General features: G+C 36.6%; 1 protein-coding gene across 8 annotated transcripts in view; it reads left to right on the forward strand.

Moving 5' to 3' along the window:
- The window catches only part of NUBPL (NUBP iron-sulfur cluster assembly factor, mitochondrial), a 215709-nt gene that overhangs the window by 50276 nt on the left and 140806 nt on the right, over positions 1-24627 (forward strand). For all 8 annotated transcript variants that reach the window (XM_078053541.1, XM_036123228.2, XM_036123233.2 and 5 more), the window contains exon 4: positions 784-874. In XM_078053541.1, the coding sequence (XP_077909667.1) occupies positions 784-874 (91 nt within the window). The remainder of the gene's footprint in view (positions 1-783; positions 875-24627) is intronic.

A 24627-nucleotide genomic window follows, 5' to 3' on the forward strand; every position in this document is an offset into this window, starting at 1 on the left:
ATGGAAAAACCAGTAACAGATTGATTTAATCTATCAAAGGAAAAATAGGAGCGGGGAGAAGAAAAAAAGACATACTTGGGAATAGTGAAGTTTGTTTCCCTTTACTTGCCTATGTTGCTGATGAACTGGCAATTAGTAAAGAGGACAATCAGGATATTCTGCCCTTGGTAGGTAGATGGGTCATCAATGAAAAACAGTTTTAGTTGTTTATGACTTCTCCAGAAGACGTTGGGTGTTTAACTGTGACTTCCATGTAAGAGGTTGTCTCTATATTATGTCTGCCACCGTCCTCATTAGCATTTTCATGCCAGATCTGTGTCAGAATTTCTCACTTACTTTATTACAGTCTTATTCCCATGATTTTTTCTTTCATTTTGTATTCTTAGGTGTGTTAGATGGGCTTTCCAAAGGTTGATGCTCCATCTTCCTGTGGTTTTGTAGGCCATTGTAAGTCATTATTTTAACATTGTGTGTAATTTGTTATTCTTCAGATCAAAAAGTCTTAGTCTATTTGAGACTATATGGGAGATCTGAACCGCAAGGTGTAAAGCATTTGCAGGGGGTTTCTCTCCTCAGTTATTTAGAAGAAATTAGTAAGCCAACAAAAAGTATTTATCTAAGTAGTTTATGATCTTTTACCTTACTTTTGCTTGAGAGTTTAGGTTAGGATTTTGGAATATTTTGCGAATTGTCTTTATTTTATAGTTAGATTTACTATTGCTATGTGTGTTATCTTTGACAAAGAGTGGAAATAATCTTAAAGTAAATTCTGTTTCCTTACAGTCAAAGGCTGTTGGCTTGCTAGATGTGGATGTGTATGGCCCTTCAATTCCGAAGATGATGAATCTGAAAGGAAATCCAGAATTATCACAGAGTAAGTAGAGATAGACAGTATGATAATGTACCATGTGTACCTTCTACTCAGTGTAGTATAGTAATTCTGAAATCAGATATGGAGCCAGACTGGGTTTGAATCCTAGCTCTGTCATTGACTGTGTGGCTTTGGGTGAATTGTTTAACCTCTTTGTACCTCACCTCTGCCCCATATGTAAAATAAAGTTAACAGTTGCTGTGAGAAATCACTCAATTAGAAATTGCCGTTAAGTGTAATGCATTTGACATAGTGCCCGGCACATAGTCAGTGATCATTATCTCTTTACATTATATGTGTGGATGTATGGAAGTATTTGAATAGAAAGTATATATTTGTGTTAGAAGACATGAAAATTATTTTTTTCTAATCAGATTTTTGTCATATTTGTCTTAAGGTATTAAAAAAAAAACCTCCCAAAACATTAGTTCTTTTGCCAGCCTTCACTGCTGTCAATAGGACAGTAATTTTTTGAGTAAATCTTTAATATTTACCATGCTTGTTATTACACTTTCTTGCAAAGCTATCAAATATAAAGCATTAAGAACAAGGAAATGCTGTCATCAGAAGACGAAAGTATTGGAAAGGGGTGCCTGGCTGGCTCAGTTGGTAGAACATCAAGCCCCATGTTGGGCTGTGGAGAGTACTTAAAGAAAAAAAATAAATAAATAAAAATAGAAATATTGGGAAAACTTGTAATTTCTTGAAAAATGGTTTTAAGTGAATGAAATTAATTTATTAAAATTTATTTCAAATTATAGGGTTGCCTGGGTGGCTCAGTTGGTTAAGTGCCGACTTTTGATTTAGGCTCAGGTCATGATCTCAGAGTCCTGGGATGGAGCCCTGTGTTCGCTGTGTACTCAGTGGGGAGTTGACCTGAAGATTCTCTCTCCCTCTGCCCCTCCCCCATCTGTGCTCCTGCACGCGCTCTCAAATAAATAAATCTTTAAAGAAAATTGTATTTCAAATTATAATTAGAGTATATAATTGAAGAATTTCTTTTCATTTCTTGTCGTGCTTTTTCTTTTCCATAGATCTAGAACAAAATGACTATTGTAGGGTTTTTGTTGGAATATCTATGTAAATAATAGAAGTATTTTTTTGTTGTCATTAAATGTTAGTTAATTAGGCATTGTCTGCTATTTAGTGTGCTTTTGTGCTTTAGTTGTTGGGGTCAATTACAATGTTAAGTTCTGAAGAATTGTAGGAAATTTGAAGATGTAGTGATGATAAAATTGACTCTAGCAGTCTTATATTTTAAGCACCCACTTAGTTTTCTTGTTTGATGAAAATACAAACTTAAAAAACTAAGTTATTCTAGCTTCTTTGTTCTTTGTCCTTTCAAGTGGAATGCATACTTAGTTTGCAAATGTGTGACATACGCCAAGATGTCAAACTTTCACAAAGAAGGAGTAATGAATTTGCGTACTTTAAATGATAGACTTATTATGTCTGTCTCTTGATTAAAGTAATGTGAAAAGTGGTGCATGCAGCACATGAGTGATGGCAAAATGGAGCCCTTGGTGTCAGTTTTTTCTTAAGTAGTCTGTTCAGTCTATGCCAACATAAATACTTGAAGTGAACTTTAATTTCTTTCTTCTTGTTGTACTGAAGCTGTAATCTTAAATTTGATGTTTGCAAATTGGCTGCCATTAAATAGGCTTTCTGGTAAAGATGAGATACTGGAAATCTTGGAAAGCCTTAAAAGAATACTTCTTTTGTGTTGACAAGCTGATCTTAAGTCACCCAAGAAATAAACTGAACAATTAAGGCAATCACTTAAAAGAATGTGGATTCTTAAAGGCCCAACTTATAAATTATTTTTTGATCTTAGATAAACCTGCCACTATTATACTAATTGGCTTCATTTTGACATTTCTGTATTTTAACATGTTAATTTATCCTGTTGTACTCTCTATTACAGAAAACAATGCAATATGAAATTATCTAATTAACAATAAAGAAAAACTGTGAAAGATTTGTTTTCAGCAGACCGTAAATCTTTGTGTTTATGATTAGTACCTGTCTCAAGACAAATGGGTGTTGTTCTATGTCTTTTTCACTTTTTGAATTATATCAGAGAGCTATCCTTAAGATGTGTAGACTAGTAGTATGGTACATTTGTAATGTGGCCATATTTTTTGGGCTCTTTGTACTTCACATTTCTCTTTTCCAGTCTAATTCCAGGTTAAAAAAGAAAACAAACACAACTTTTTTTCTTATTTCCTAATCTTCTGATCATTCCCAGTGTTTTTCAGAATTATTGGCACATTTTCAGTATCTTCTCTCAGATGAAAAAAATTAAAAGAACTTGCTATTGTTAGGTAGTGGGTGGATTAACTTGCAATTCTATCTTTAATACTCTATGTGCCTTGCAAATTTTTGCTTTTTAAAATAGACTTCATTATTGCTGATTCATAGTTACTTTAATAATTTACTGGGTACTTTAGAAACCTTTTAGGGGTACTTTAACAAAACATGTTCCGTTTCTTTTTTTTTCTTTTCCTTTTTTTACGTGAGAACAGAGCTTTATTTTTATTTTTGATTAAGATATAATTCACATACCATAAATGTCACCATTTCTTTTTTCTTTTCTTTTTCTTTCTTCCTTCCTTCCTTCCTTCCTTTCTTCCTTCCTTTCTCTCTTTCTTTCTTTCTTTTCTTTCTTTCTTTCTTTGAGGTTAACAGAAAGTAAAGCATTTAGGAAGGTAGTTTAGTGAAAGCAGGATGTAAAATGAGTTTTGAAGGTGGAAGATGAGGTTGCCTGTGTGGCTCAGTTGGTTAGGCATCTGCCTTCGGTTCGGGTCGTGATCCCAGGGCCCTGGGATTGAACTCCATGGCAGGCTTCCTGCTCAGTGGGGAGTCTCTTTCTCCCTCTCCCTTGTGCTCTCTCTCTCTCCTCTCTCAAATAAATAAATAAAATCTTTAAAAAAGCCAAAATAAAATAAGATAAAATATTGAAGCTGGAGATGTGGGAAATATTCAAATGTGAGTTGGAGACTCTACAGGTAAAGTCAAAAAGCCATAAAAAATAACACTATACTAAGAGGCATGAAAAGTTTTCATAGTCTAGATTTGGTGAGGCCAACTTAGGAAGAAATTAGACATGTTACAGAAAAAAAAAAAGTCATCCTTTTCACTTTCCTTCTCTACTCTAGATTTTGTGTCTGTGGTGTACATACAGGGTAATGGATTGAAATGAGATTTTGTTGTCAAAATTGGATAGATTTTGTACACCCATGTTCATAGTAGCATTATCACTGTTATTATTACGAATTCACTATTTATTACTCCATTATGTGGAAGCTATCCACCATCTATCAGCAGATGAATAGATAAGCAAAATGTGGTATACACATACAATGGAATGTTATTCACTCTTAAAAAGGAAGGCAGGAGCTTCCTGGTTGGTGAACACATGATTTGGGGAGAGTGGTGCGCTTGGAGAGGGCATGGAAGCTCTCTGTTCTTCCTCAGATCTTGTCCTATGCATCTCCTCCACCTGGCTGGTTCTATGTTATATCCTTTTAATTTAATTTAATTTAATTTAAAATTATTTAAATTTTATTTAAAATTTATTTAAAATTAAATAATGTCTTCCTTTCCTTCCTCATCTCTTCCTTTCCCTGCCCCACAACACTGAGAGCTAACCAATAATCTGAGTTACACTCTTTTAAATAAACTGGTAATATAGTTCCAGGGATTAGGATGTGGACATCTTTGGAGTACTGTCATTCTTCATACCATACCACCATTCTATCCCCCTGTCTCCCTCTACTTGGGGTTTTTACCACTGTGAACAAGACTGCTCTGAACATTCTGGACATTGTCTTTCATTGCACATCAGTAAGAATTTCCTTTCACTATGAACCTAGGAGTGTAATATCCAGGTCATGAGTTTGTGAATGTTTATATTACTTTCCAAAATGTTGGCATTAACTTATGCTCTGTTCATTGTATATAAGAGACACCATCGATCCATATCCTCTTTAAATAGGACATAAAGTGGTATTTCATTATGGTAAAAAAAATAAGGAAAGTCTTACATATCTTGCAACATGGATGAACCATGAAGACATTATGCTAAGTGAAATAAGCCAGTCACAAAAAGACATGCTGTATGATTCTGCTTAGATGAGGTGCTTAGGGTAGTCAGAATCATAGAGACAGAAAATGGAATGGTGGTTCCTAGGACCTGGAGAGGAGGGAAGAATGGGGAGATATTGTTTAATAGGTTTCAGTTTTACAAGATGAAAAAGGTTATGGAGATGGATGGTCATGATGGTAGGACAGCATTATGAATCTATTTAATACCACTGAACTGCAGGCTTAAAAATGGTTAAGATGGTAAATATTGTTATATATATTTTACTATAATGAAAGAAATTGAAAAAAATTAAATAGATTTGCTCTGGCAGTATTACCACAGAACAGGGTTTCTTCAGTGTCTATGGTATTGACCCAGTGATTCCATTTGTTTTTTTTTTTTTTTTTAATGATTTTATTTATTTATTTGACAGAGACACAGCGAGAGAGGGAAGACAAGCAGGGGGAGTGTGAGAGGGAGAAGCAGGCTTCCCGCCGAGCAGGGAGCCCGATGGCGGGGCTCGATCCCAGGACCCTGGAACCATGACCTGAGCTGAACGCAGACGCTTAATGACTGAGCCACCCTGGCACCCCTCCAGTTGTTTTTTAAAAGAGCAATCACTACTGGAGGAAAATGGAATAGTGAGGTTTAACTGGGAGACTTAATTATTTATTTATTTTATTTATTTTTTTTTTTAGGATTTTATTTATTTGACAGAGAGAGAGATAGCGAGAGCAGGAACACAAGCAGGGGGAGTGGGAGAGGGAGAAGCAGGCTTCCCGCCGAGCAGGGAGCCCGATATGGGACTCGATCCCGGGACCCCGGGATCATGACCTGAGCCGAAGGCAGACACTTAACGACTGAGCCACCCAGGTGCCCGAGACTTAATAATTTAGTTATAAACCTTCTCTACTTTTCAGTTTGGAAACTTTACTAGCCTACCAGTTATTAGAAATTGTAGCCTAAAATTTTATTTGCATCTCATGAAAAGTGAGAGAACTTATTACATTTAAAATCCTTAATGTTCTTATTACCAGTATTACCATTTGTAACATTACCAATATTGTAAAGCACTGTATGATCTGATCCCCACCTTCTGTCTACTTCTGCATTCCCAATTCCAACAAGCTTGCTTTGTTATTCAGTGAACAGTGAATTTTATTTTCCACCACCATAAATGTCACCATTTGTAACACGTGAATGTTTACATTACTTTCTAAAATGTTTGGCAGTGTTTACTTGTAAGGGGTGGAGTCCTGTGGAGCCTGAATTTGAGCCGTGATGGAAAGGGCAGTGTTTAGAATCCCAGCTTTGGGACTTAAACAACCTGGAAAAAGAGAAGGAACTAATAGGTCAGTGTATACCATCATTCTTTTCTCTAACCATCTTCATTGCCAAGCTAAAACAGTGCATGAACACTAAAACAAAGATCTTACTTGATACTCTTTTTCTGGAGATGGTATCATAATAGGTTAGGAGAAGTGGTGAGTGAGGAAACAGTGACAGTAGGTTTTGATTTTATTCTGCTGTCTCTGAGGTCTTTCAGTTAAGGAAAAGAAGGCAGAAATAGCAGCTTGCAGTTTAATGGGCTTTGAGATCTCCCTTGCGGTATGTAAACCACAGACTTTCTTCTGAAGGGGTTGAGTATCTTGAACTGGGTTCCCCAGAAAGCAGAGCCATGTGCACTGCGAATTTATTAGGAAGTGCAAACCCAGACTGAGGAAGGAGGCAGGGAGGGAGAGCTAATGTAAAACTGTGCTATCAGGCTGGCTGTCACTTGTATGTGACAGATTGCTTGACTTCACGGGACTGTGTATATGGGAGGAAAGGGGAAGAATTTATCTAATAATTGTATGCATCTCCCATTGTCCACAGGCTTACCTCAGTAGGTAGGAACTCACCTGCATTTTTGAGTTCTGCAAGAGTGAGTCCCCTATGGTGTCTTGTACTTTGACATCAAGATGGACATTTTTGGGGTGGGAGGTGAAAGGCACACGATGTATAGACCTGAAGTGAGGTACTTTCAGACAGCCCCTGTGTGACATTGGTTAGAGCCCATGCAGAGCTGGTGGCTGGAATGAGAGATGAGTGAGGCTAAAAGGGTGTGGAGAGGTCATGTGGGACTTTCGATGCATGGGGATGGAGGTGGGGAGCTGAGCTATTTTAGTGACTCCCTTATTGACTGATGCTAGGATATAATGGCAGGGAACCAAGAAAGTGCAGGATTCTTTCCAAATTTTGATATCCTGAATTCTTAAAAGAATGTAAATTGATCCCTCTAATCTTTTAAGCCAATACATTTCAGTTTTATTTCTCAAGAGAGTGCATGCCTCAAAGGGATATTTGAGTAATATTTAGAAATTCAGTTTCATAGTTGTCTTCTGTAAGATATATATGGAAAATACAATGGCTTTATATGTTTTTACTCATTTTATTCTTTCAACTTGATAATTTTTGATTTTTAAAAATGCAATGCAGTATTATTTGCTGTAGTCACTGTGTTGCATATTATGTATACATGACTTGTACATTTTTTATTTTAAAATATAAAATTTGATAGTATCAAACTCTAGATCTGAAAACTTAGCTTCTTTATGTTTGAGGTTTTTGGGAGAGTCATGTAATGGTGATCCGTTTTAAGTACAATAGTATTGTGGGGATTGGGACTCTAGTATAAGGGCTAAATTTAAACTGATGGTTATTTGAGATAAAGACAGGTCCATCAGTAAGCCACTTTCTTATTTCAAATAAATGATTGCACAATTTGGTATTGCATGTTGTACACTTGACCAAAGTCTCACAATAAGCAAGAATGTTCTGACTGTCAGTTTTGGGAAAGAATAGTAACTAAAATTGAGATACCAGTCTTGGTAATCTGGGTTTAGATGGCTGTGTTTGGATATATTAGTAGGCCCCATATTCAGTGGAAGAACATTTAGAGCTTTTTACTTATAAATGTTTATTACAGATTCCATGGCAGGAAAAAATACACACATATGTATATGGATATATACATACACACATAACTTTAAGTAAAGCACCTTTTAAAATTCTGTTACTTGCAACTTAACTAGCACTGACTTAAAAGTGGTTGCTTTTAAAATATATTATACTTATTTTATTGTTAAGCTGTTTAAACCTAGTTTTAAAATTTGCTTTTGTATTAAAAGTGAAATGTTAAGGGAGACCATTTACTTAGCAAATATTAATGGGCATATTCTATAGTTAGTAAGCATGAGAAATATTTGATTTGTTGGCTGTCAGATCAAATAAGGTTTGATGCCCATTCTCTTGGAGCTTATAGTAGATACACTAGCCAATGATCATAAGCATAATAAGCATAACTAAATGCTATAATAGAAGTGTAAGCATGCTTCTTTGTGAACTGAGACGAGAACTCTAAATCAAACAGGGAATTTAGAGAGGAATGATTTTTGAGCTAAATTTTTAAAAATGGATGAGCCAGGAGTTTGTTGTAAGAGGAGGTTGGGGATTGAAAGTGAGGAGGACATTCCAGGCAGAAGGAATATCATGTGTTAAAAGCCTGCAGAATGCAAATTGTTTGGTATGGCAGAAGTGAAGAATCTCTGTGGGGGAGTTGCAGGAGTAAGATTGGGCCCAGGAAGATAGGTGATGGTATTATAAATGCCTTCTTGTGCTTGTTTGAGGAACTGAAGTGTAACTCACAGGCTATGAGAAACCATGGATTTTAGGGAGGGGAGTGACACTATCAGTTCTGTGTCTTAGGAAGATCATAGGGGTAGCATTGTGGAGGAAAGATAATAGGGCCAGATGGGGGGTAGGGCCAGTTAGGATGCTATTATAGTGATTCAGGTGAGATGGGATAAGGCTTGATTTAAGTCTGTGGCAGTAGAAATGGAGGGGAAGGGACCTAATTGAAAGGTACTAAAGAGATTGAAAGAATAGGGTTTGGTAATTCATTGAATATGAATGAGAAAAAGGTCTCCTGGATTTCTGGGTTGAGTGATTATTTAGATAGTTGTGTCATTCATCAAGATAGAGCAGAGAGGAAAAAGGCATAAATTTAAGGAAAACAGTAATGAGTTAAGGTTTATTGAATTTGATGTCCAAAGAGGGTTAGTCAACAAGTGATTGGAATATATTGTGTTCAGGAGAGAGGTTTGGGTTAACAATACAGATTTGGGAGTTAGCATTGTGTGCGTGCGTATATGATATTTGAAGTTGTTAGTTTAGATCACTGATTATCAACCTGGAGTGATTTTTCCCTCAGGAGACATTTGGCAATGAATAGAGATTTTTGATTGTCACAATTGAGGGATCTAGTGGGTAGAGTAAGAGGGATGTTGCTAAACATCCTGCAATGCACAAGGTATCCCCTTACAACAAATTATTACCTGGTCCAAAATGTCAATTATGCTGTGGTTGAGAAATTCTGACTTATAGATGATAGCCCAAAAGAGTTATAGAGGGAGTCAAGTATAGGACTGAGGGTAGAATTTGGGGAAGTTAACCTAAAGGGATCAGAGAAAGACTGCGAAGGGCTGACCAGAGAAGTAGAAAGAAGACAAGGAAGATACTGCCCCTTTAGAAGCCAAGAGGAAGTTTTAGAAGGAAGTGGTAAACATTTTCAGAGTGGCTAAATAAGATAATAATGGAAATTGAACAATATGTTCCAACTACTGTTTTGAAGACAGTACAACTTGTGTTTTGTTTCTTGAGGAAATATATTTAATAAAGTATATATGACCTTTGGGAAATCAATCATTTGGGAACCAGTTATTGAACATGTCTATAATGGTACTGTGCTATGTTCTAGGGAATAAAGATGAGTAAGACGTAAACTCTGTTCTTGAGGAGCTTACAGTCCAGTGGGGGAGATGGAAAATATTAGCACACTAAGTGCTATGGGAAGGTATGAACAGAGGACCATGGAAACAGAGAGGAACTTCTAATCTTTCTGTGATGTAGTCCAGCCAGTCCTGGACCCTGATAAGACTTTCAACCATAAGGCACAAAAAAGAGCAAGAGACTTGGTCATAGAGAGAGAGAGAGAGATTATGTTTATCTTTTAAATTTTGATAATAAACAAAAAATGAACGTTTAAACTATGGGTGGTATATTCCATCTGTCATGAACAAAATATGTATGTGGGATGTTTTATTTATAAATCACAATTTAATCTACCTTCTACCTACTTCCACCCCAAAACAGTCCTTTGTCTTCAGTGCCTGAGGCTTGCCTTGTCTGCTCTATAACCTTCCTCCTTCCTCTCTACTGATTTTTGTTTCTTTGTAATCTCAGACAGAGACTGGAAATGGTAGTAGTAACTGGGGGCTGTGGAGAGTTGAAGGTTGTCTAGATATCTGTCGGTTTGTCCTGGTGTTGAATTGTCCTCTTATTTGTCTCTTTCCTCCAAAATAAACCACAGCTGTCTACCACCTAATTCCAGGTTTGACCTGAGGTAGGGAGTGGGACTTTTTCTCACAAATTTGTATGTTTTCAGTGTGCCTAATAGATTATAAATCTTTTTACTTTGATCATCTTCAACTTCTGAGCGTTCCATTATAGCATAATATAGTGTAATATTTCTCAAACTTTTTTTGGAGCCTCTTATGCTGTTAAAAATATTGAGGATCCCAAACAGCTTTTGTTAATGTAGGTTATATTTGTCAAGATTTACCAAGCTAGAAATTAAAACTGAGAAATTAAAAAAAAACTTATTAATTCGTTAAAAATTACAAACTCACAAACTTGTTTTTTTTTTAAAGATTTTATTTATTTGACGGAGAGAGACAGCGAGAGCAGGAACACAAGTAGGGGGAGTGGGAGAGGGAGAAGCAGGCTTCCTGTGGAGCAGGGAGCCCGATGTGGGGCTCGATCCCAGGACTCTGGGATCATGACCTGAGCTGAAGGCAGATGCTTAATGACTGAGCCACCCAGGCGCCCCACAAACTTGTTAACATAAATAACATTTTAATAAAAATAACTTTTCTGAAGTAAGAAATTAGTGAAATGAGTGGCATTGTTTTACATTTTTGTAAGTCATTTTAATGTCTGGCTTAATAGAAGACTGCTAGATTTTCATATCTACTTTAGCATTCAATCTGTTGCAATATGTTGTTTTGGCTGAACTATATGAGGAAAATCTAGCCTCACATAGACACGTAGTTGGAGAAAGGAAGGATATTTTAATAGTTATTTCAAACAAGTAATGGACTTTCTTCTTTGATACTACACCACAATTTTGACAAGTGGTGGCTTCTTAGAGATTAGTTGCAGTATGGAATCTGAGACTATATCAGTGAACCTTTCATAGTCTATTATATTCAAATCTTCGGTCTATCTTGGACTTTGAGTTGGATTTTATAATATCATGCATTGTCATTTAGAAATTATCAGTTCATTGCTTTATGCTGGTCTTCCAAATGTTTACATGTTTCATCATATAATATAAACAATCCATTTAGTATTTTTTTTAAGATTTTATTTTATTTATTTGAGAGAGAGAGAGTGCAAGAGAGCACAAGCTGGAGAGGGAGAAGCAGGCTGCCCATCAAGCAGGGAGCCCGACGAAGGGGCTAGCTCCTGGGATCATGACCTGAGCCGAAGGCAGATGCTTAACTGACTGAGCCACTCAGGAGCCCGAACAATCCATTTATTAATACTGTATTATTGGGCGCCTGGGTGGCTCAGTTGGTTAAGCGACTGCCTTCGGCTCAGGTCATGATCCTGGAGTCCCGGGATCGAGTCCCGCATCGGGCTCCCTGCTCAGCGGGGGGTCTGCTTCTCCCTCTGACCCTCTTCCCGCTCGTGCTCTCTGTCTCTCATTCTCTCTCTCAAATAAATAAATAAAATCTTTAAAAAAAAAAAAAAAAAAAAAAAAATACTGTATTATTGTGTCCTATCAGATAATTCTTTAAGTATTGGGGAGCTGTAAAACTCATGGTGGCCAGATAAAGGTTTTTCAAAAATTCTAATTTTACTTAAAAGCTCTAATTTTGTCATAGAAACAAATATTGTTAATTGGGTTATTTGAAGTGACAGGCTCATTCATTTTGTATGCTAAATATCCAAATCTGAACAGCCATCATTTGTCTTTCAGTTTATCTTTCAAGTAAGAATGGTGATCTATGAAAAAATAATCTCGTTTAGCTTACAACTTAAACAGTTACACAAGTGCTTTCTCTTGAGACAGCTGTTGTAACAGCCATTGTAATTCAGTGCACGGCAGAGGTGCTTCATGTATACTTCTCATTTGTCACACAGAATGTTAAAAAGACATGTACTCAAGGGTCAGGATTTAATAAATTAAATACTTAACCACTACTTCATCGAGGACATTCTTCAGTGAAACTGGCTTTTATTTTTACTGTTGTGCCTGGTGGCGAATATGATGACTATTAAATATAGTGTGGTTCTGCCACTGCCTTGATTTCTACTAAGGTGCTGGCAGTCTTACCTACTCTTGTTTTTGGACCATCAGTACAAGTCTACTCAGTTAAAAGACAATAATATCTTAATATTTTTATGAAAATAGTTTTACCCTCTTGGATCAAAGATTCTTGGGGATCTCCAGAGGGCCAGTGACCATACTTGGAGAACTGTTGATTTAATGGAAAGTTCTTTAACCAAAAGTCAGAAGTCTTACTTTCTAATTTAGTAATTCTTATTACAGATTTCACAAAATTATTGGCCTCATTTTTTTCCTTCCTTTAAAAAAAATGGTGTATAAGTGAGTGCTTTAAAGTTTATGTCTGAAGTCTGGAAATAATATTTTAGATGTGGCACTTTGTAAACAAATCCTGTAGAGATTTGAACTAGTTCTTTCCTCTCCATTTATTTTGTTTACTCTACTGGCATTAAGATGCCTGGAACCGATAACCTGTTTTTAAAAAACTTCTAAATAATTTTTCAAAACTGTAATACTTGAATATGATTATCATCAACACAGACACTGCATTCATGTTGGAGCCTAGACTGTAAGATATAAAAGTTGTCCTCAAGCTGCTTGTAACCTGATTAATAAAACACTCAGAAATAGCAATATAATGTATTTTATGCTATCACATAATTGATTTAAATGATACATAGGAGACCAGTGAGGGTAAGATTGAGGGCTGGGGAGGTGGAGAATGGCTCTGTGAATATGATAGAATTAAATTGTACCTTAATGGAAATGGGGAAATGATCCATGCTAAGGTACAAAGAGAACACGTCGTACTTCTCAATTACCGTTTTTCCTTCTCAAACTCTGTTCATTCCCTTTTCCCTTTTATATTCCCTTTTCCCTTTCTGTGGTTTGGTACATAGTTTTTCTTGTACTGCTTTTCTTTGGGCCAATCTGAGGACTGTCATTTGTGCTTCTATTAAGACAGTGTGTTGCGTGGCCGCCTGGGTGGCTCAGTTGGTTAGGCGTCTGTCTTCAGCTTGGTCGTTCTCCCAGGGTCCTGGGATCGAGTCCCACGTTAGGCTCCCTGCTCAGTGGGGAGCCTGCTTCTCCCTCTGCCTCTCGCCCTGCTTGTGCTCTCTCTCTCTCTCTCTCTCTCTCTCTCAAATGAATAAATAAAATCTTAAAAAAAAAAAAAGACAGTGTGATGTGGTGGAAAGATCTTGGGCTTTGGTTCAGAGTGACCCAACCCCCAGTTCCCATGGCAGTACTTACTGCTGTGTACTCCTGGGCAAGTTCCACAACTTTGAAGGCAGTATGAAAAATAAGTGAGATGATAAATTTAAGGGTTCTTAATACATGTTAACTGCTTTTCCCTATTATTACAAGTGGTCAATAGCAACAGAAAATGCATTAATTCAGTTGATAGCATGATTTGATGAAATTTATCTGTTAGACTCAGAGAGCAAGACTTATTTGAAGGTAGGGCAATAAGATATAGTAGGGTTTTAGAGTCTAAGAGACTTGCAGTCAGATCCTGACTATAATTTATATTATTACCTTTGTGTACTTTGGGCAAGTTGTGTTAAACTCTCCTAGCCTTAGTTTATTTATATAATGAATGGGAATGGTTCGGGGAAGATAGTTGGCAGGGTCTCCCCAAGTATTTACTTCTTCTTTAATTTTGTTCTGTCTCAACTGTCATGAATATCTTGACACACTCTGCCCACTAAAAGAGGTCCATCCATATACAAAAGCATATCTAGTCCTTTACTGAAAAAGTTTGCTAATTCCTGTTGTATGCAGATCAGTTACTTGTAATCTGTTTGATTCTTTTAAACTTTGCTTGGGTGGGTCCAAAACAGTCTTTAGGCTACGGCTAATATACTCCAGTACTATAGCAATACCTTTCTGAGGACTCTACCATGAGATCTTTCCTCTTTGGCTGGTGGAAACATAAGTATTCCAGCTGTGTGCGATTTTGGGGCATTGTACAGTGTACAGCTCTCCACTGATTCTTTCCCCAGTCCCGTGGAATTTTCTCTCACTCCTGTGCAGACAAATACTCAGCCAGAGACTCCACAGGTGCCCTCTGTGGTTCTCTCAAGTTCTCTCTTTGTGTTGCTCCCTCCTCTCTGATATTCTGCCTTATAAATTCTAGATGCCTTTGCTTCGCCTGACTTTGATTCTGTTGTCTCAACTCAGCAAGCTTACTGGGCTTTGTTTGAATTTCCCCTCCCTGGGCTACAGCCTGGAAACTGCTGCTAGGGCAGTATACCGTAGCAGTCATAGGACTCATTTTCTTGTTTCCCTTTCAGGGATTATGGTCCTCCTGCCTATTGTGGCATGTCTGAAAACATACTTTTACATGTTTTCTCCAGTTTTTTAAAGTATGTGTGTATTGGGTGGTGGTGGTGGTGGTGATTAGGGGGTCAGTCCTGTTCCTGTTACTCTTTTATGGCCAGAAGCAAAGTTATATTTATAGCTTTTCCTTTTTCTTTTCCTTTTCCTGTATACTCTCTAGGGCACTAAAGAATTCAGATGAGTCTGCCATCTGCAGTCACTTTTGTTTTCATAGCAGTTAAGTGCCATAGCCACCTGTATTAATCTGGGTCTTCAGAAAACCAGAATCAAGAGATAAAGATAGATATAAGGAATTGGCTTACATGGTTAAGGAGACTGAGAAGTCCCAAGACATGCATTTAGCAAGCTGAAAACTCAGGAGAGCTGTTTTGTATAGTTCTAGTCTGAGTCCAAAGGCCTGAGAACCAGGAGAACCAATGGTATAAATTGCAGTCTGAGTCTGAAGGCAGGAGAAGACTGATGTCCCAGCTGACTGGCAGAGAGAACAAATTCTGCCTTATTCTGCCTTTTTGTTATTTTCAGGTCTTCAATGGATTGGATGAGGCCTCCCACTTCAAGGGAGGATAATCTGCTTTACTCAGTCTATTGATTCAAATGTTAATCTCATCCAGAAAGACCTTCACAGGCACACCCTGAATAATGTTAAATCAATTATCTGGGTACCCCGTGGTCAAATTGCCAAAATTAACCACCACACTACTGTATGTCCCATCCTGCTCTTCATCTAATTTGTATAATCATGAATCTTGATAATGTGAAATACATTTCCAGTGGTCCCATTTCTTTCCACTATAGAGATGATCCCTTCATTTTAGAATAACTTCGGTCTCATTTTGAGGATCTGTTTCCTGGGGCCACTTTCCAACAAAAAGACATAACATGGTCAGGATTATAAGAGATGGACTATTTACATTAGATAGAGTAACTGTTGAGTAACAGTGAAGCAATTACTACCTCCGGCCTGAAGAGGTGAGGGGAGGAAGCAAATCCAAATCTGGAAGGAGACAGTCCTGTAGAGATGTCTGCCTTGGGAAAAGCAGTGACTGACACTCAGTGGAGGGACCCAGCCAGCCCAAGACCACCCCACTGAGAGAAAAACCAGAAAATGAAATACCCTGATCTCTTTCTCCTTCTTCTTTCTGCTCTGCTTTTGATGTAGTCCATACAGGAATCCCCCCAGGTCTGAGGACAGGGTGAACTGGAAGGGTGAGTGACAGGTAATCAACAAAGACAGGGTTATAGTAGTTGCCTGGCCCTTTCCTTCAGAAACAGAGGTGTTTCAAGACACAGTCCTAGGATTTGAAATGAGAGAAAAATCCATCTTATAGATTGTCATCTGCTTGCCTTTCTGTATGCTTATAGTTACTCCTAAGTAGTATTCTGTGCATGCACTGAGGAATTGATGAAAGCAAGGAGGAAGAAATAATGTTATATTATCTAGATTCCATTAAATTCATGAGCAAATTTGTGTTATAGATAAGGAGGGTAATATAAAAAACAAAGTTTGCCCAGAGTGGTAGGCTAGAATGTAGATACTCTGTAACCCATAATGTATTTGTGCTTAAGAAAATTATCAGAAGGGGTGCCTGGGTGGCTTAGTCGGTTAAGCGTCTGCCTTCGGCTCAGGTCATGATCCCAGGGTCCTGGGATCAAGCCCCACATTGGGCTCCCTGGTTGGTGGGAAGCCTGCTTTTCCCTCTTCCACTCCCCCTGCTTGTGTTCCCTCTCTTGCTGTGTCTCTCTCTGTCAAATAAATAAATAAAATCTTTAAAAAAAAAAAAAAGGAAAATTATCAGAAGAAAAGAGAATTAGCAGAGGAAAAATATTGATGTATATCTAAGTGGTTTATTCAACTGTGAAACATAATAGTGACAATGATTTATATATAAGCTGTATTTCTATGTCAGCTGTATGTTACATGCCTCTTCTACTTTTAACTTATTAACAGACATAGAGAGGTAATTAATTCAGTCTTTCTGTAAGTCATTAAGAAGAACCTTGGTGGAAATGAGGCATTCCTTGTTATAAACAGAGCCTGAGAACATTTAATTATCAACAAATTAGGAACATGAGTTAAAATGGCTGCAGCTCTGTATCTTTAGCTGTGTATGAAAAACTCAGTTTGTGGTATTATAAAATTGTGGAATCCACAGAAGTGTGATAGGTGGTGATCTGGCTTCTGCCTAAACACCTCCAGTGAGGGAGATTTTGCTGTTTCATGACAGGTCTATTTAATGTTACTATTTTGAACAAAAATCTGCCTCCTTATAACTTTGACATGCTTTTACTAGTTCTATCCCCGTGAGAACCACCTAATCTATTTTCTTTTGATAACTTGTGAAATATTTGTATACCATGATTGCAGCCTTAAGATTTTTCTCAGCTATGCAGTTTCCAGCTTTCAGCTTTTTCTCCTGTTAATACAGTTTTGAGTATGCTGACCAGTCTAGTTATTTTTCTGGTCATGGGCCACTTTGTCAGTATGCCATTTAAATAAAGTTGCCCAAGTTTGAATATTATTTCTTGGCATATTCTGAAGTGATATAGTGAATGCATTTTTAATTACCCAGTACAAAATAAAGGTAATAAAGGGGAAAAGGGATAGAATCAGTTCTTTACACTTCTTTACTTCTTTATAGTATACTTACTCAACTCCCATAGTTATGGAAGTAAGTAAGGAAACAACTGGGTTCATCAGATTCCTTTAATCTCTTACTTCGCTATTGATTGTGATTTTTTCCCCCAACATCTAAGTTCCTTAGCTCTAAGGACTCGACAAACTGCTGTCACTGTGAGATACTTGAATTTACACGTTGAAACTTCATTTAGGCTTACTCATTTTCAAAAACCCTCACAGTTTTGGCAGTTTGGCTGTTGTGATGTTTATGTTCCCTGTTTGCTATCTAGTTTATTGCTAGTCATTGAAAATATGGACTGTTTCTTGGCCTTACTAAGATAGCTGATCACCCTTTGAAAAGATTATCTTCAACATTTTAGGATTAAGTAGCCAGCCATGAAAGTCAAGTGATAAATAATGGTGGGCATGTAAGGTTCTATTTTATAGTCATGGTTTACGTCATACCTAATTGTTGGTTATCATTCTGTAAAAGCAATAGCAGTAAACTACAAACTTATTTCTTTGTTGCATCTTTCCTGTCAATAAAAAGAATGTAGCACTGTGGCATTGAGTCAGATGAGAAAGATTAGAGAAAAAAGCAGAATCCAATCAGTCAGTAAAGAGATTAGTTGAATCTGAGTATAATGTACAGAATATCACCAGTTTAAAGCAGGTGATTAAATGTTGTGTTAGGAGGTTGCTTAAAAAAATGGAAGGAATGCATGATATATTGCGATGCAAGAAAAGTAATGGGCTTGAAAATTCCTAGTAATATAAGAAGAAATTTAGCATGCTAGCCAGGTAGAACTCTCCTAGAAGGAGCCCCTAGGTCCTGTGATCCTTTCTTGACTCTCTGACTGATAATCACTGTCCCTAAACCGTATCTTGGTAAACATGCTACCCATAGTTATGAAATAAATCTATTATTAATAATTTTATATTAAGTTTAGGAAAAAGTTTTATAATCCTTGTGATAATATGTGTGTATTTGTTTTTAAAGGTGCTTGAAATGTTTTTTTAAAGAGAAACATACTAGAGAATCTGACATGTTAACTTTGTGATTTTAAATGAGTTTAAATTTTGAAGTATTTAATTGATACTATATACTAAGTATATAGTAGGTGCTAAGTAAATATGTTGAATGAATGAGTGAATGGATAGAATTCTCTTAAGTGATTAATGTTTATTGGTCCTTTCAAATAAAATTCATTTTTAAAGAATTGTAATTTATATTTAGTGTTTGTTAGGGTTACAGCTATTATATAAGTTAATGACTTTTAATCCTAAATGACATAGAATGGAATTTTTAAAGCACTTACTATTCTAGAAATACTTTAATGGAGGCTTATAACCAAAATCACGAAACTATCTGACATTGCAGTGTTTCATTACCTTTCTGTACGGTGTCCAATTTACTGTGAGGTCACAGACATCAGTGACTGTACTTGCTATTACCTCTTTCCTCTGATTTCTTGTATATATACTCTGATATATGGGCTATTCATATGAGCCACCAAACCTCTAGTATAACTAAATGGGTAATGTAGTAAGGCTTTTATTGTATATACAAAATATTTATGGAAGGGAGTTGGCTCTTGAGTATTTGTAAATGTATTATCTTTTATAGTTTTTATGTTGTAATTTATATTCTACAGCTGTATCTTTTTATTACATCATTTTTTGTTATGTTAGAACAGTTTTTTAGTAGTCTTCTTAAAATAGTTTTTCATTTCTGTGCTTTGTATCTTTTCCTTTCCTCTTAAAAAAAATTGAGTCTATGAAATTCTTTTACCACTTTGGTATAAAGTCCACACTGAAGCCAGTGTTTTGTCTTTGGTTGTACATCTAGTTATTTTCTCTGTTATATTCTGTTTATGTTCTTAATTGGGACTTTTATAATGGCAGTCATAATTTTGTCTTCATTTTTTTTTAAAGATTTATTTATTTATTTGAGAGAGAGCATGCGCACACACTGCCTGGAGGGAGAGGGAGAGAATCTTCAAGCAGACTCCCTGCTGAGCGCTGAGCCTGGGTGGGGCTCAACCCCAGACCTATGAAATCATGACCTGAGCTGAAAACAAGAGTCAGCGGCTGAATTGACTGGGTGTCCCTTGTCTTGAAAAGATACCTTGAAAAGACAGGTCCCCTTTTTTTTGTTTGTGTGTGTTTGGACTATTTTTTTTTTTTTTTTTTTGCTTTACAGCATACACATTAACAGGTACTTTAGTTACAATAAGAAATGCAGTTTTATGTTAAGCCCTTGTCATATGGCCAAGATATCTTTTTCTAGTCCCAGTATGTCACTCCTATTTTGCTGACTTTCTGCTAAATGCTCTTCTTTTGTCACTGTCTTGAGGGCATGTATTGTTAGTATGTTTCAAATCCCAGCTCCAGAACCCTTTGTACTTGCAGTTAACTATTGCTGCTTAAAATGAATTTGAGATTTTAAGAAGCCAGGAGGGCTAGTAGAAGAAAACCAGTCTTATTTGAGATATAAATTAGATAAGAATGTCACCATATAAATAGAAAGATTGGGGATTACAAAAATTTAGTTAGGGGCGCCTGGGTGGCTCAGTCAGTTAAGTGTCTGCCGTTGGCTCAGGTCCTGATCCCAGGGTCCTGGGATCGAGCCCCACATCGGGCTCCCTGCTCTGCGGGAATCCTGCTTCTCCCTCTCCCACTCTCTCTGCTTGTGTTCCTGCTCTCGCTCTCTCTCTCTCTGTCAAATAAATAAATAAAAAATCTTTAAAAAAAATTTTAGTTAAAAGTTATGTCAAAATAACCAAAACAGTCTACTGTAATGCTGTAGCTAGTAATCCTAAGAACTTATAGTTGACTTAAGAGAGAATTCACATTACTTATGGAATAATTTGGTTTATCAGAGCACTGTTAAATCATTTAACGGAACTTGTCTGGGTGTCATCAAGCAATAGAAGGAAAATCTATATTAGCTAACTTTCCAACTGTGTCCTATCTTCTGATCGCATATGTATTTGCATGATCTTAAGCACCCTGCTTCTTTGGATATGTGCATGGAAATAATATGGAACTTAAAATGAAACAGGTCTAGTCCCAAATCCTTACTGCTTTTGTTGCTACTAGCTGTTTAACTTTGGGCAGCTTACTTTAGCTTTCTGATCTTAAACTACTTCATATGAAGTATGACATTTGCAGAGTTTATATGTCATATAAAAACAACTTGTTCAAGGCCACAGCTAATAAGTGGCTAATTTCTTATAATAAATAATATTTTACTGTACTACAAATGGCCTGAATGATCAAATATAGGGTGTGCAGGTTTCCTTCAGTATCTATTTACTTTTGACTGTTTAGCTATTTAGAAAATTGTTTTGGTCATTATATAAACATAAGTTTTGAGTACCAGTTATACTAAGGGGAATATGGTACTTAGTTGGGAAGACAGGTTAGAGCCATAAAAAAGATAACAATCATATAGGATAACACTTGGTAAGTGTTAGATCCTAGAGAAGATCAGAAGAGGAAATGATTATGGAGAGCTGGTTTGGAGGCTGCCACGGAAGAAAGGGATTTAGATAAGTGGGGAGGAGGCTGGGGATAGACTTCCACTTTTCTTAACTGTAAAATGGAGATAGTACTTACCTCATAGGATTGTTGTAAGGATTCAGTGAAAGACAGTATCTGTAAAGTATCTTCTGCATGCAGTGCTGCATGACAGGAAATTTAACTCCTATTGTGTTATTCCTCTAGAGTGAATAAGTGGTTCATTCTGTCATCTTTTAAATTTTTCCTTCCCAGATGTCTGACTACTTCTTTAACTCAGAGATCACACATTGTTTTCATCTTAAATATCAACTGGTTACCTGGAACATAATGTGGAAAAAAATCTGAGTCCATACCTGGTTTCAGCAGGAAAGAATGTGATCAGTTAGTGATTAATTAATGATCATTTAATGATGCCAAGGCAGGTATAAAGTGGGCTGGAGGCCAGGAATGGTGGTATATGGTTTGTGGAAGTTAGAGCATGTAAATCATGTATTTATCATCTTTACCTAAAGTTCCATTTTCACCTACTTTTTTCTAGCTTTCATTTGTTCCTGTTAAACTTCACAATATAAATTAGCAAGTTTTCAGAAGTAGGATATCAAGTTTATTCTCTATACTTCTAGTTAGTCAGTAAGTATTTGCTGAGTGATTAACTAAAGGAAGAAAATTTTAGCCCCTTAGTAGACAAGAGTCTAAGATACCACCCCTGCTCTAAAATATCCCTTATATAGTCTCCCATTTATAGTCTTTTTTTATTTGTTTGTTTTGAGAGAGAGAGAGAGAAAGCATGCATGGGCATGCGAGCAGGGACAGGGGACAGAGGGAGAGGGACTCTTACAGGCTCCACACCCCATGTGGGGCTCTATCTCACAACCCTGAGATCATGACCTGAGCCGAAATCAAAAGTCAGAGGCTTAACTGACTGAGCCACCCAGGTGCCCCTCCCATTTATATTCTACTGAGTAGATTCCATTTAAAAATATTGTATCTTCTGCAAAGCTTAAGCTCTCAGAGTTGTTTACTTGTTTCAGGTTCTTTTCCTAATGGAAACCACCACATGAGAAAATGAGTTTTGATTAAGGAAGGGATGAGTTGGAAAAGAAAGGGGCAGTTTCTTTTCTTGGGAAAGCGGTTGGATTTTAAGAAGGATACCTGGATAGCTTTCAGTTTTGAGATGGGTGGATGCCTGGGGTGAGATAGTAAGGTTCCAAGGTGGTACAAAAAGGGAAAGATAAATGAAATTTATTTTGTTTTGTTTTATTTTATTATTTTATTTTATTTTTGGGGGATTTATTTTTTTTAATTTAAATTCAATTAATATATAATGTATTACTGGTTTCAGAGGTAGAGGTCATTGATTCGTTAGTCTTTTTTTTTTTTTTTTGTAAGATTTTATGTATTTATTTGTCAGAGAAAGAGAGAGACAGCAAACATAAGCAGGGGGAGAGGCAGGCAGAGGGAGAAGCAGGTTCTCTGCTGAGCAAGGAGCCTGATGCAGGACTCCATCCCAGGACCCTGGGATTATGACCTGAGCCAAAAGCAGATGCTTAACCAACTGAGCCACTCAGTCGTCCCTCATCAGTCTTATATAATACCCAGTGCTCATTACATCGTATGCCCTCCTTAATGTCCATCACCCAGTTACCCCATCCCCCCACCCCTCTCCCCTCCAGCAACCCTCAGTTTGTTTCCTATGATTAAGAGTCTCTTATGGTTTGTCTCCTCTGATATCATCTTGTTTTACTTTTTCCTCTCTTCCCCTATGATTCTCTTTTTTGTTTCTTAAAATCCACATATCAATGAGATGATATGATAATTGTCTTTCTCTGATTGACTTATTTCGCTTAGCATAGTACCCTCTAGTTCCATCTACGTTGTTGCAAATGGCAAGATTTCATTTTTTTGATGGCTGAGCAGTATTCCATTGTATATACATATACCACATCTTCTTTATCCATAATGAAACATTTTAAAAATATTTATTTATTTTAGAGAGAGAGAATGGGGGAGGGGCAGAGGAAGAGGGAGAGAATCCTCAAGCAGACTCCCCACTGAGCATGTAGCCCAACACAGGGCTCAGTCCCAGGATCCTGATATCATGACCTGAGCCGAAAACAAGAGCTGGTTGTTTAACTGACTGAGCCACCCAGGTGTCCCGATAAAAGAAATTTTAATATTAAAAGTGATAGATATAAAATTGGAAAAACACTGAAGAATTTTCTTTATAGTCTTTCTACTCTCTTCTCTAATGTTCTAGATCCCCTTCCTTTCCACTTCTGGATGCAGTATTATTATACTGCCTTTAGGTTGTCCAGGTTGGCATTTGAGTTTTGATCCATTCCATCTACTCTCTAAATCCTTTTCTTCCAGTATAAAGTAGGGTATTCTAAACCTTCTCTGGGCACTAGCTTGGTGGAACTACTTTGTCAAATCCAACCACTTGAAGTTCTCCTGAAAGAATAGGATGCAACTTCTTTCTTGAATCTGATTTCTCATGAGAAAGGATCTTGGTTTTAGAAAGAAAAGAAGGAATAGGAAAGTAGTTGGTGAGAAAGTGAAATTGTAAACTTTGTACTGGGTGTCCTTTCCTACTTTCTGAAGGTTTTTGTACCTTTGAATGTCTTGTCATGAATATGTGGATAAAAGATTGTTTTTATAAGACTATTTTCTTTATCTACTTTATGTTTAAGTATTCTTTAAAATTCATGAAATGAGGGTGCATATTCTCTGTCCTCATTTAAAAAAGGATTTAATGCTTCTATTGTGTGATTTCAACTTATAATTTTTTTAGACATATATTCCTGAACCTTGGTGTTCAGCTGTATTTAAAACTCTTTTATTTTTGGAACCAGGGAACAGAGTAGAAGGTACAGAGATTTTTCAGGCTTATTGCTAATACCAAGTTAAGTGGGAATGTCTACTATTTAGGTGATTCATGAACAGTGGGATTCCTACAAAAAAATCTGATTCTAGATGAGAGTTTATCCTTGGAACATTTAACAATTTGAACTTTAATAGGAAGATTTAAAGCAGCTTTTCTTATGCCTATTTCCTTTTTGCCTAGCTCTTCAGTTTGATATGATCACAATGTCTTTTCTAGCTTGACAGTTAATTTATGATATAAAAGTAGTCCCTAAATCTGTTTGAAATCCACCGGTGACATACAGTCCATTAATTAAATTCACACCTGTTAGCAATGATAGAACTTTGTTGTAATAGAGTGAGGAGGATGAGGCATAGTGTCATTCATTCTGTGAATGGCATTATGGCAATTGAAATGGTTTGACTTGGAGTAAGAATCTTTTGTGCTTCAATATATGAGCTATCAAGAAGATAGGAGGAAGTAGGAAATAATGATCTGTATCATGATAACTTCAGCTAATGGTGGTCTCTTCAAAAAGCTGTTACAGGACAGTGGATTCCAAAGTTTCAATGTAAACTTTCAACCACTAGTACTTTATTAGTTTTTCTATTAAGTTTATGTGTAGAAATTGCTGTACACATTTTTTAAAAATAAAATTTTAGGGCAAATAAACTAATTTGTACCTGTAATCATGAGTTGTTGTTCAGAGTTTTTCTCTACTAATTTAAAAGTATGGTTTCAGTCTGTGCCATCATTCAGTTCTGATAATTTTACTAATTAAGGTAAAATGCTTTTAGGCATTATTAATTTTGTTTACTAATATGCTGGAGAAGATAAAGAAGAATGTGCCTCTAACTTTCTTTTTAATGTATATGCTGTACATGTTTAGGACTCTCAGTGTACATTTTTCCCTGTTGAATTCTTAAGAAAT

The sequence above is a fragment of the Halichoerus grypus genome, chromosome 8, assembly GCF_964656455.1.
Source record: "Halichoerus grypus chromosome 8, mHalGry1.hap1.1, whole genome shotgun sequence".
Classification (NCBI taxonomy): Eukaryota; Metazoa; Chordata; class Mammalia; order Carnivora; family Phocidae; genus Halichoerus; species Halichoerus grypus.